The sequence below is a fragment of the Xiphophorus hellerii genome, chromosome 3, assembly GCF_003331165.1.
Source record: "Xiphophorus hellerii strain 12219 chromosome 3, Xiphophorus_hellerii-4.1, whole genome shotgun sequence".
Taxonomy (NCBI): Eukaryota; Metazoa; Chordata; class Actinopteri; order Cyprinodontiformes; family Poeciliidae; genus Xiphophorus; species Xiphophorus hellerii.
This window is the reverse complement of record NC_045674.1, coordinates 1,598,719-1,612,142: the sequence shown is the minus strand read 5'-3', so window position 1 is coordinate 1,612,142 and position 13,424 is coordinate 1,598,719. Positions and strand designations below refer to the sequence as shown.

Sequence of the window (13,424 nt, the reverse complement as noted above, 5' to 3'; positions counted from 1 at the left end):
TGGCTAACACAAGTAACAGTTTAGTCCAAAGCCTTTTCTGCTAAAATAAAACCTTTAGTGTATGTCAGATACAGACACATTGCATATTGATCTGTTTAGCTAACGTAAGACTGTGTAGCAGACAGGCTTCAGGGTGTAGAAGTTGTATCAGTTCTGCCATTATGCTGTACTTAGCTAACGGGAAGCTAAGTGTGTTTGTGAGATGGCCACGCACGTGACCAGGTAGAATGGGCATCAGCCAATGAAAAGCGGCCCTGTGATAAGGTCCAGGGAGTAAAATAGCAACAGCTCATTAACTATGATGCCTTAATTTTGATTAATTACGTCGATTTTAACACTTTAAAAAATGTTTATGCACATTTGCATACGTTTGTTCCGGCCTGGAATCTTTGTATTTGGACGACAAAGCTAAACAATGCTAAACAGACTGCAAATGCTAATGCTAATGCTAGCATCCTCATTTCTAAGGAAATTCTATAATTGATCAGCAGTACCTGAAACTGTAAAACTGAATGGACAGAGAAACACTTTACACCAATCTGACAGATGAAGGACCTGAAGAGTTTTTAATTTACATTTTAATTTAATTAAAAACTATAAATATTTTTGTTGCTGAGTCCATATGTTTATTTATTCAATAATTTAGCAGAAAAAAAGGTTGCTCAAACTGATGGAACCAGCAGCCTTGAAGTGAGAGAGAATATTTATGGGCTGATGATGAAAGAGAATAATCCTACTGAGCATCAACTTACAGAAACCATATATTTACATACACTCAAAACTTTCAGCTATTTAGTGAAAACCTCTCCTTCCTAACTGCCAGAACGATGAGAATGTGAATTTATTAGGTTTTTTTTCTCTGTACTTGGTAGCATTGCCCTTTAAACTGTATGAACTGAGTAAAACCGTTTACTTCTCTGAAGTTCTGGTCCGTTTCTCCTGACAGAACCGGTTTACGTGACAGCTACAGCATAGCCCGTCATGAATGCTATTGCTAGTTAGCGTAGCCACCAGTGACAGTGGATACACAGTTTTCCTGGAACGTTGAGCATCATTGATTGACAGCGCTAACACCCGCCTCCTACCTCTGATTGGTGCATTTCGTCAGTCGGTAGCTCAGACAGGAGATCGATCTTTTCACAGATTATCTGTCTCATATTACGCTGTGGTGACATGATGATGCTTTAAAAGTTACATCCTGCAGCTTTGTAACAGATTTATTGGTTTCTAAAGAATCCATTTATAGGTCCGAGCTTTAACTTCCTGGTTGATGTTTGCAATTGTTGCCTCAATGTTTCCACATCTTGTTCTCTCCTCATGATGCGATGTATTTTCTGGACAGCACCAGTCCTCCCACTCCTGCCCTCCACCTCCTTACTTCATAGTAGGGATGATTTTCTCAGACCTGCAAACTTCCCCTTCTCCCCTGAAAACGTATCGATGTTATCGTGGCTGATCAGTTCCACTTCATGTTCATGAGTCGACGTTCAAATCTGTCATGAATTCTGCCTCCTGATTGGCCTTCATGTTGTTTAAAGCCACAGTAATCTTCAATAAAACAATTCTTTCTCATTTTTCTTGGCAAACAGAAATAAACGTTAACCTTAACCTGACAGGAGAGGTTTGATCTACAGTTCAGTAATTTATCTCCTCTGACATGAATCATGAAGATGCATGAGTCACCTCAGCTCTTTTAAAAGCACTTTAATGTCACAAAGTGTTGGGATTATTTGCGTGTATTTCCAAGAACGTGTCCTCTGCAACTGCTCAGAGAGAATGAAAGTTGGGTTGGATTTTTACTGACCTTTAGGGAGCGAAAGTGTTATTTAGGAGCTTCCTGTGCTGTTTGAACACACCGGATACCAAAACCAAGATCTTCGCTCTGTTATCTCCATCTGAATAATCGAAAGGTGGGGGAGTGAGTCGCAGGAAACGTAAAGATGCAACCTGTGTGTTTGTTTGTTTGTATGTCATGTGGGTGCTGCATGATGATGGTGAGGATGATGTCATCCGGCAACTTGCTGCGGTCGGATTGTGTTTGCAACACTGGAATGAGTAAGTCAAGGTGAGACAGAAAGGAAGAGTTTCCCAACTGGGTTTAAACTACAGTGTGGATATAAAGTCATAGTGCTGAACATCCAACGGCCCACACAACGTTTACCCACAATCCAATGGGCCACATGTAGCAGCTACTTCTGTCTCCCTCAGAAAAAGCAACACATTCACCAGCATAATGAGCAGCACAAAATGAGCAGAAGAGCAAAAATAATTAATCTATACAAAGATTGATTAAAGAACTGATTAAAAAAACATAAAAATTAAATACATTGAGGGAAAATCTTTTTACCTAATAATCATAATAGTAACAGTTGCTCATGTTACTATTATTATTGTTATTACTGTGTTTATTTATGATATTTCACAATAATAACCCTCAACTATTATTCAAAGAAATTTTAAAAATATGAGAAAATGAAATCTTCATTGCAGATAAATGAAGATTTATAAAACTAAACCAATTAATAACAACAACCATAATACTAATAATAAATATATTAATGATAGTAATTATTTACATAATTACTGTCATTAATATTAGGAGAGGAACTCAGACAAATAATGAAGGAAATAATAAAACAAAAACATAATAACAGTAATACCCAAGTTAAATCATAACACATTTAATAAAGGAAGTGAAAAATTACCAATTTACATTTGATAAGAAAATAAATATCCGATCATAATAAGACAAAAAGGATAGAAAAGAACCATCACAAATTAAAACAAACAAAAAAAAAATTATTACAGAATAAAAGAAAAACACACAAAAACATTTTTATTAAGAATAAAATAAAACGCTCAAAAATAATTAATGCTCTCATTATATAAACCAGGGAGACACATGAAGTTTTCCATCAAACAGCAGAGATCACAGAAACCCACAGTGGTTCTGATGGAGCATCAGAACCATCAGAACCATCAAAACCATCAGAACCATCAGAACCATCAGAACCTGAGTAGCTTTCCTCCTCACACAGGAAGCAGGGTGTGCAGTGGAGTGCAGAGTGGAAGTCGGACCAACAGAACCGCCTGGAACATCTGGAGCGCTTCGGTCCGGGGAGGAGGCTGGAGGAGAACAAGATGGAGGACAGAGCTCAGCAACAGGAACAGGAAGGATGTTCATGCGTGGGGGCGGAGTCCAAAATAAAACATTTCATTAACAGGGACAAATTTGGAAACATGAAGATGTCATTCTGGTGATTCACTGGAAGAAAGACGAAATGAGCAGCTGATGCTCTAAGTGATTAAAGCCTCACAACTCATGGCTCGTAATCACCATCGTCATGGCAACAACATCACAACCGACAAGGAGGTTAAAGATCTGCCTTAGCATTTCCAACGTGGCAGGAACCAACAGAACCACCAACGGTCCAATGACCTGTCGCCGTCGGCAACAAGGATGTGCCTACAGTTTACTAATGCATTATTTTAAAAATAAAAAGTATAAATACTTAATAAATATACTGTAAATATATTTTTTAGGTGAATTAAACTAAAGCACACAACTAAACATTTACAAATCAATAAAGATCAACAAAATTTGGCTTTCGCAAAAAAAAACAACTCCTTAATATAAACAAAATAATTTCTAGAAAATAATGAGAATTAAATAAAATGGTCTGACAAAATAAGTGATTACATTAATATTCACACCTTTCAGTCAGTAATTACTGTAGTAGAAGCTCCTTTGTGTGGTTCAGTGTGCAGCTTCCCCTGACTGATACGTTTCAATAAGCTCTCCTCTGATTGGTTGGAGTAATAATGAACCAGTCGCTTATTTTATCTTAAATATTTGTAATTAAATGCCTTAATATACTGTATATTTTGTATAAATCCATGTTCACTTTTACGTTAACGGGCTATTTTGTATTTTTGTGTAAAAAAACCAAAAAAGCCTGTCGAGTTCTGTTGATCATGATTGATTAATAAAAACAATAAAAAGGTAAAAAATAATCCTAGAGGGGTGAATACGTTTTTATAGGCTTCAAAATTTAATGTATTTAAATGACTTTTCTGATCCGTGTTTTTACGATATTCCGGTTCTGAACAGAACCTGAACAGAACCATCAGAAAGAGCCCAGTGAGCTCCTGAAGGAAACCAATCACATTTAGGTAAAACATTTTTCTGCAGAGGAACCTGCAGAGTGTCCAGAACCAGCGTGTGAAACAGAGACGGACGGATAAAAGTAGAAACCGGAAACTATGATTACCTGATGATTAATGATTAGCTAACGGCTATAACGGTCAGTTACAGCCGCTAATCCTCTGAAGTGATGAAGTTCTTCCTTTAAAGGCGTTCTGGTGGAACAGGTTTTTCTGTGTGTTTCTCCCTCTGCATGTCGGTGATCTCTCTGGGTACTCTGACTTCCTCACAGTCCAAAAACAGGACTGATAATTGATCAGTTATTTATCAGATTTCAGCGTTTCAGATCAAACCAGACGGTGTGAGTAACGAGAAGCAGCATTTCAGGCGTTCAGCAGACAGAACCAAGCTGGTCTTGTTAAATCATGAATTATTGGATTACCAAGCCTTTCTAAACTGAGCTGAGATTATGCTTCGAGATTAAGTGCTTTTGTTTAACTTGGAATGTCTTATTTCCGGTGTTTAACCTCAGATTGTGGGAATAATTATAGCAACCAGTATTTCTTAGATTTTCTCTGTTTATCACAGACAACATCTCTTTCCAAGGAAGGTTCCTGCCTTCCAAGCAAACATTTTTTCTTCACACTGGTTTGTAATCACCCACAATCATGAATCATTGTTCATTTGGATCTGTGTGGTCCTGGAGGTTCATCTCTTCACAGAAATGTTGTGGTTTTGCTCCTCTGATGCTGGATCTGTCCTCTGCATTTCTTCTGTGGTTTTTATGAGTTTCACAGTAAGATGCTGTTTCTTCTCCATCCTCACCAGATCAGGAAACACAAACGTTATTTTCTCTGTTTTCGCCTCAGGCAGCTTCACTCCTCACTCTGTCACAGCTTCAAAACAAACCTCATAAAACTGAAATAGGGAAGCTGAAGAGTTTTGGATTCATGCAGAGGTAGCATAGGCATGTTTTTTACTTTAATATAAAATGCTTGATTTTATTGAAATGCATAATGTCGCCAGGCATCATTGGTTTCCCTTAAGAGAATCCATCATTTCTTCCTCACTGAACGATGAGAACGTCTCCGGACTGAAACACAGGACACAGATATCCGCTGGGTTGAATCGGACTGACTTTTAAAGTTCAGGCTGAACTTTTAAATGGATCAGAATTGATTTTTAAGCCAAAGCTGAGCGGAGCTTCGGGATGAAATCAGACAGTTCGGTGAGAGTCAGAACCGGTCGGGTGGGGTTGCATCACCTCCATGTTGTGAAACAGAAAGCGGGGAGCTGCCAAGTTTTGCTTTTCAGACTGAACAGAACTTCCAGAGGATTTTTCACCCAGAGACACAAACATCAGCTCATACAGAAAAAGAAATCACTTTAACTTCTAGCTTTTCTGATTCACTTTCCTTTGGTGTATTTTTTAAAACATATTTTTGGATGTTGAGTAAATATTAATATTAATACAGTCATTATGTTTTCCATTCCTGCCCACTGTGTGGTGGAGCTTATCATTCACCATCCGTTTGTTGTATTTGTGGTAACGTCTCTGAACTTTCACCCCTGCATTAAACTGATCACAGATTGGATCAGCGATAAACTGCTGGAGTGAAAACTGAACTCCAGGTTGATTCCGGCTGCGCAGGTCGAGGCGTGGATTACTTGTTGTTAAAGCATCTGAAGGCTGCGGCTCCAACCTCAGCTCTGACTCTGTCTCCTGTCTGCGTGTTTGTGGATCAATCTGTCCGTCTTAAAAACTCCATCCACTTTCCCGTCCTGAAACCGCAGCTCCCACCGCGGCGCAACGCTCCACACACACACCGAGAAATTCTGTGACTTCTCTTTCCTTTGCGGCGCTCTGCTGCAGCTGCGGCCTCTCTCCGCTCACTCTGTGACATAACTGGAGTTTCCCTTCTGCAAGAGCAGCCGCCACTGCATAAATACTACGAGGCGTGCTGGCAGAAGTTCATTCTAACTCAAAGACAGGCGTAAGCAGAGAGGGCTGCCGGCTCCAGCAGACTGCCAAGTGTTTCAGTCGGACACCAGAGGATGACGGGATACAAAATCACAGCGGGTGACGTGGAGGCCGGGCCTCAGGACAGGATGGAGGTCCTGGTGCAGAAGAAGTCGTCCACAGGGTGTCTGTGGAAGGTGCTGGCGGTGCTGCTCTTACTTGCGCTTTGCCTTGGAGGCGCCCGGCTGTACGTTTGGTACCAGCTCGAAAGATCACAATCAACAGTAAGGAGATTCTGCTGTATGTCTGGGTTTAATCTGAAATCTGGTTTAATCTCTGGAGCATGTTTTTAATCAATGTTTCCTCTCCTCCAGACGCAGGCAGGACACACAGCAGCACCAATCAGAATGGACTCTGATGAGACAACAGGTGAGCATCCGCTGATGTTTATTCACATGAAGACGGAAAGATTCGGTTAAGGATCATCTGAGCTCAAATTTGTCTTTTCCTCCTCAGGTGCTCACTCCACGCTGAAAGAAATGAGCAAAAAAGCAAAAGCAGCCATTCATCTAGAAGGTGAGTTCAACCCAGAGCTCCCAAACATTTCATCCAAGGAAGAGTCGACCTGCTTCAAAGTTAACGTAAAATTAGTCATTAGAAAAATTACTCATGAAAACAAAAGTCTACTGAAGTACAGATAACAAAACATCATTAATGTTTAAAAATGACATCAGATGGACCAAAACATGAGTTATGTGGGGATTTTGATATTTTCAGGATCAAAATGAAGATAATTGATATAAATAACTACAAACTCAGGAGAAACAAACATTTTTCAAAATCACAAAATCTTACCAAGGATCTTTGCTCTAGTTTCCAGTGCAAATGTCTTTCAGGAAGTTACGGGAGTTTGTTTTAAATCAATAATTATTTGATATTTATAAAAAATTTGTAGTTCCACTGGGAGATTATTTCACTCATATTAAGACATTTCTCCCATGTTATAAGTGAAATAATCCATCAGTGGAAGCAGAACTTTTTTCATTAGTGACCTACCTATAGTGGTCTAAGATGTTTGCACTAAAACTGACAGAAATATTTGGTAATATTTGATGTTTTTACAGTGTTGACCCACCTGCGGCTCCAAGGCAGAGATTTAACTTGTGAATCGTTTCAGGTCATTACGAAGAAAAAAGCAACGCGACGGCCGTGGAGTGGCGCGACCGCGTGGGCCAGGCCTTCTCTCAGGGCGGTTTCCGTCTCCATAACAACCAGATCATCATCCCAGAGAGCGGCCTGTACTTCGTCTACAGCCAGGTGTCCTTTCGGGTGTCCCGGTCCAGCGACCAGGAGGGCGAGTGGCGCCCGCCGTCCCTCAGCCACCGCGTCCGCAGGATGTCTCAGGCCATCGGAACCAAGGTGTCCCTGCTGAGCGCCGTGAGGTCGGCCTGCCAGAACGTCCAGGAGGACGGCGAGCGGTCGGGCCACGGCTGCTACAGCACCATCTATCTGGGCGCCGTGTTCCAGCTGGCCAGAGGGGACACGCTGGAGACGGAGACCAACCAGCTGAAGGAGCTGGACACGGACGAGGGGAAGACCTTCTTTGGCGTGTTCGCGCTTTGAGCTGCTGCGATACTAAGAGACTGATCCTGGACAGGATTTAAAAAGAAAAATGCACATTTTTACACTTTTATTCCACCTGAAGGTGATGTAGAAATGCTAACATCTCCATGGAGATGGAACTAGACTTTATGAACTGTAACAGTTTGAAACTTTATCTCTGTTTTAGGCACTTTTTGACTTTATTTATGTTGATCTCAGATTGTAAGACTAGACTTCTGCTGTAGCAGAAATTTCTCCACTATTTACTTGTATTTATTTATATTTATTGCTATTTAAGTTGGTGGGATTTTTGGTTTAATATTATATTTAATATGAATAAAAATGCATAAAAAAATCAACAAAAACTGAAGTAGATTTCTGAGACTTGAGAGCCTTGAAGCCTCGTTGGAAGTTCCAGTTTGCACACAAACACACACACTCTCTTAAACACACACACACACACACACGCCCTCTCTCTCTTAAACACACACACACGCACGCATACACTCTCACACACAGAGTTGGCAAAAGTTGTTTGAAATTCCTCTCCAGCCAGCAGATACTTCCTTTGTTAGCTCACAGCAGCGGAGGGGAATTTCCTGCTCGTTTTCAGTGACCCACTGACTGCTGTGTCAGGTGGAGGCCCGCAGAAGTCTCGGCCCAGATCGGGTTTTCCCCAGTGCCGCCCCCTCACAACCCACACACACACACACACACACACACAGTCACACACCCTGCAACCTTCCTCCTCTCCTCAGCCACCATTACCACACACTCTGCCTTCAGTCAGCTGGAAACTGAGACGACAAGGGAAGCTGTTTTCTGTGTGTGTGTGGGTGGGGGTGTGTGTGCGTGTGTGTTGTGGGATCATGGGACTACACCACAGCTGGTTTGCATCACACCATCATCATCTAAAAACACACTTGAACACAAACAGTGGCAGCAGTGGGAGCGATTTGTCTGCGTTTGCGCCCATCGTCCCGGTAATGAGGCTCCGGCTGCTGAAAACAAACCCCAACTTTCTGCTTAATGAGCTCTTCCTTGTGTTTCCGCTCCCACAGGTCATCCAGAAAAATGTCTCCACACAAACACCGTCGACCTCAAATGATAAACCACTGAAAAGGTCTCAGAAAGTCAGAAAACAGACATGTGGTGACCCCTAGTGGAGCCACAGGAGACGGCTTCTCAAGTGAAAAAACTATTTATTCATATTACCCACATATTAGCATACACATACTCTGAAATATATTAACATTTAAGATCTTTAGATATAGTGTGTACAAATATCCCCAAATCCATGTTTATTAGCATGTATGTGCAGGACAATAGAACATTTCTTGTGGTTTTGCTGCATTCATATGTTACACAATCCGACCCACTGAGCAAAAACTTTAAAACTGAACATCCGTCATCGTTTGGGATAAAGTGCAGCTTCACAGCCAGCAGCTGGAGAATATCTGATAAACTTGTTTAACCTGCAGATGGAGCTTATTGGTCGTTCCTTCAGAACAAAAACAGATTCTCTTCCTTCATCTTTAACTTTGACACGTTTGCAAAAAGTTCAAGGACAAAAAGGAAAAAAAAAACCTGAAATCATTTATGGTTTTTAAACATCTTCATAAAAATTAGAAAAAGCTCACAGAGATGAAGTGCAACAGAAATCATGCGTTTATTCACAAAGCTTTGCAAAAAGTTCTCACACCCCACTGACCTTCACATTGTGTTCCCACAGACCTCAGGCGGCTTTTTAGGATTTCATGGCCAGCAGGAAGTAGTGCAGAAATGTGAGAAGTTGCCATGGCAACCATTAGTCGGCAATTTGCCACGTAAGGGAAACAGAACAAAGAAGAAGCTCCTTTAGTCATCGTTTTACACTACATGTGTGGGAGAAACTAGCATTCCTCATGTCGCCTGTGGTTGGCATGGTGGTGGCAGCATCATGCTGTGTAGACAGATGGAGCTAAATCAGGACAGTCCAGGAAGAAAACCTGAGCTTCACCTGCATTCTACAAGCTATTCACTCACCGGTGCTCTTTACACTGGCAGGCCACACTTTTCAGATCTAAATCAGTTAGAAAAATATAAAATTTTCCTTGAAAATTCGGACTACTTTCTCAGATAGTCCCAGTAAAACACGATGAAGCTAAAATGTGAAAATGTTCAGGGGTGTGAGACGTTTAGCAAAGTGCTGCTGCAACTGCGGGACTTTATGATTATTATCTTCTATATTCTGCAGTAAGAGAGCAAACTAAGCTGAAGCCGAGCAAATGTCAAGCAGCTTAAACATTTTATTTAGACGTTTAAATTAGGTGAAGAAACATGTTTAGAGTGTTTGGCTCAGTTAAAGGCCGTTTCAGGAGTTTTTCCTGCTGTTGAATCTAAAACTGCATCTTTCTGACATCCAGCTGAGATCAACTGCAGTCAAACGTTACTCTGGACTCAGAATAATTCACTAAACGTTTTTCTGCTGCTCAAGTCTTGACCCAGCGCTGAATAACCAATTTACGACATGACTGGGGTCAAAGGTCGGTTAAAGTATTTTATATATTGAAGGTTGTGTGAAACTCTGAACAGTCCTGGGGCTGTTTACTGAGGTCAGACAATCCGATAAATGAGAAACTTCAGCTGCATAAAAATCTTTGTCGGTGGCAGCGCTTCAGGAACGATGCATTCAGGACACTGTAGGAATTGTTAGCTTTATGTAGAAACACAACACAAAGCATCATGATGAGAAGTGTGTGTCAGTCAAATCAGAGCTTCTCTCTTCTATCAGCCACAGGGTTTCACATGTAATGATTTAGTCTGTGATCACGACCTTTTGACCCCTGGGGGTCTCTATACTGAGACACCTGGAGACAAATTTTTTTTTTTTTTTTTTATCTTTAGCTTCAGATCCCATCATGTCTCTAAGGTTTTATCCTGCCACCATGTTTCAAACAATTACGGTTCTGATCTGTCCAGAACTGGCAGCGGTTCTGATCTGTCCAGAACTGGCAGCGGTTCTGATCTGTCCAGAACTGGCAGCGGTTCTGATCTGTCCAGAACCGGCAGAGGTTCTGATCTGTCCAGAACCGGCAGAGGTTCTGATCTGTCCAGAACCAGCAGCGGTTCTGCTGTCAGCCCCTCGCTCTTCCTCACCTCTGCAGTCAGTCTCTCTCAGTCGTCCTTTTAACGCCACATTGTGAAATAAAGCAACTGGATTTTAAAATGTAAAAAAACATAATTAAAAAAATGTAATAATTGATGCCAAACTTATTAAAATCCTTGCAATACTTTCTGCCGCATTATGTAATAATATTATTAGATTGTGCTATTAAAAAATAGGGGGGTAGCTCTTTTTTATAAATGATGATTTAATAATGTGGCACATTATGTCATAAACTGTTTATGTTCATTCTAATCATTATATTTCTAATAATCATATTGTAAATCACATCTACATTTACATTGAAACTTTGGCCAATAAATGCAGTTTTTGGTTCAGAACCACCATGTTGTTCAACTCAAAATATTTTGTTAGATTTTGTGTCGATTATTACTTTACGGTTTAATTAATTAATTACGGTTTTAATGATGTTTTATTACGTTTTAAAGTCTGATCTTATTACATTATTATATAATGTGGTATTGCATTCAGACTCGTTCCACTGCGTGTCGACATGAGAAATAAATCACGTGAAACGCCACGCTGGCATCATTTATAGATTATGATCGGATCCTTTCCGCTGATTTAACTTCAGGAAACAACATGCTGCACGTCCCTCATGAGGGTTTAATGAAGCAGGAAGTTTCTCATCTGTTTGATTTTAAAAGACCAGAACCGGGTCAGAAACTCAGCTGGATGTGTGGCTTCAGTAAAACTGACCAATAAAGAGCCTGTGTGTGTTTTCAAAACTGAATAATCTCAGATTACAAGAAATTAAAAATCCCCAAGAAAGGAAACATGAAAAACTAACGAAGCTTCAGAAATATCCCAGCTCGTCTCTTCTGCTCTCCATTTATCATCAAGGTTTATATTGAAATGCAGGATGGACAACAGACATCCACACATGCTGACCCCTGACCTTCAAGGTATGGCTATTAAATAAATCACATGACAACTCTTGGATAAACGTGGTGTTCCCGGGAACGTTGAATAAAATCTGTACATTGCTTTTATCAGTCAGTAACTTTCAGTTTTCTCCTGAAAAGTGAACAAAGAATCAGACGACACCTCCATGACGAAACAGATCGAATATCACAGAACGATAAAAACCATCTACTGCATGAGGAACAAACCCCACCAGACAGAGACGAAATCGCAGAAAAACACAAACACGCACGTTTTTCCAAGAACATCCCCGTCTCCACGGAGAGCGTGAACGTTCAGATGACCTCTGACCTCTGGAGGTCAGAGACGCTCGCTGCGGCCGCCATGTGTGCTTCGTTTCTGGGTTTGGATGCAGAACGGTGAGGAAGGGTTGACCTGTGGGCTCCTGCCCAGCAGAGTGACCGTCACAGTCGTGTCCTGTTTGTGTTTCGTGTGTCCACCCACCCCCTCCACCCTCTCACCCCCCAGTGCCCCCTGATCCCCCCGGCCTCCCCCCGCCTCACCGCCTACTTGTAGAGCAGCGGGATCTGGCTGTTGTGACAGTGGTTGCGGCTCATCTTGCTGTCCGCCGGGTAGAGGCTGGACGAGTTGGAGAAGGATGGCGGCAGGGAGTGATTGTCCGCGGCGGGGTTGGGGTATCCTGGAGGGGGAAGCAGCGACTTGGGGTCGGTCTGGGACGCGGGCGGCGGGGCGTTGTGGTTCTGATTCTGGCCTGAGGTGGGTTGGCGGCGGTTGCGTATTGCCTGACGCTCGGCCAGCTGGTTGCGAAGTGCAGACACCCTCTCTTCTTTCTAGAAAACCCAATGACAGGAAAGCTTTAGTCTTCTAGCGACTGCAGAGTTCTTCTTCTGCTCATTCTTATTCTGTCCAACTCATAAAGCATTAATGTCAACTACCTTGTTAAACACAGCAACAAAAGGAGCAATACAACCACAGAGGGCAAAACGCAGCAACAAGAAATGGCACAATGGAATTTCTCCTAAACCAGAACTTAAGTTAAACTGGGATTTTATGTGAAAACAACATTTGTGCAAAAATAAGTGATGATAAATTTGTTGCGTTGTGTGAATTTTGTTGACCCTTCGCAGCCACCGTAAAATATACTTTAATATGTATGAATACAGTTGAAGCTGCATTAGCACTAGCATTAGCACAGAGGCTAACAGAAGCAGTTTAGCTAATCTCTGGGGGAACAGCCAATCAGCAGTGGGTTCTGGTGTTCAGTGGGTTCTGGTTGGTGTTCAGTGGGTTCTGGTTGGTGTTCAGTGGGTTCTGGTTGGTGTTCAGTGGGTTCTGGTTGGTGTTCAGTGGGTTCTGGTTGGTGTTGAGTGGGTTCTGGTTGGGTTCTGGGTAAACTCCTTCACCTCCTGGATGATCTTCTGCAGCTCCCGGTTCTCCCGCTCCAGCTGCCTGGACTTCTCCTCGTCGTTGTTGTTGGTGGACGATCCGGTCTTCAGCGTGTCCTGCTGCTCTGACTGCCACTCGCCGCGGGTGATGAGGCGCCGCATCTGCACCGCGACGAAACAATGAATGATGGACACAGCTGGGAAGTAACTAGTTACATTTACTCAGTTACATTTGCATGAGTAACCATTCGGGAAAAAAATACTTTTTGGAGTATTTTTGCT

General features: G+C 41.8%; 2 protein-coding genes across 2 annotated transcripts in view; one reads left to right on the top strand and one right to left on the bottom strand.

Annotated features, from left to right (window-relative positions):
* Positions 1 to 3,116: 3,116 nt before the first annotated feature.
* On the top strand, positions 3,117 to 8,778 carry tnfb (tumor necrosis factor b (TNF superfamily, member 2)). Its single transcript, XM_032558046.1, has 4 exons — positions 3,117 to 6,388; positions 6,479 to 6,533; positions 6,621 to 6,680; positions 7,282 to 8,778. Exons 1-4 carry the CDS (start codon positions 6,200 to 6,202, stop codon positions 7,725 to 7,727), a joined length of 750 nt encoding a protein of 249 aa, XP_032413937.1. The 5' UTR covers positions 3,117 to 6,199; the 3' UTR covers positions 7,728 to 8,778.
* A 113-nt stretch (positions 8,779 to 8,891) lies between these two features.
* gabbr1a (gamma-aminobutyric acid (GABA) B receptor, 1a) overlaps positions 8,892 to 13,424 on the bottom strand; it is a 90,592-nt gene continuing 86,059 nt past the window's right edge. Inside the window, exons 23-24 of the mRNA XM_032558038.1 lie at positions 13,161 to 13,304; positions 8,892 to 12,587 (exon numbers count right to left, since the gene is read on the bottom strand). Coding sequence (XP_032413929.1) covers positions 12,303 to 12,587; positions 13,161 to 13,304 — 429 coding nt within the window. The 3' untranslated portion in view covers positions 8,892 to 12,302. The remainder of the gene's footprint in view (positions 12,588 to 13,160; positions 13,305 to 13,424) is intronic.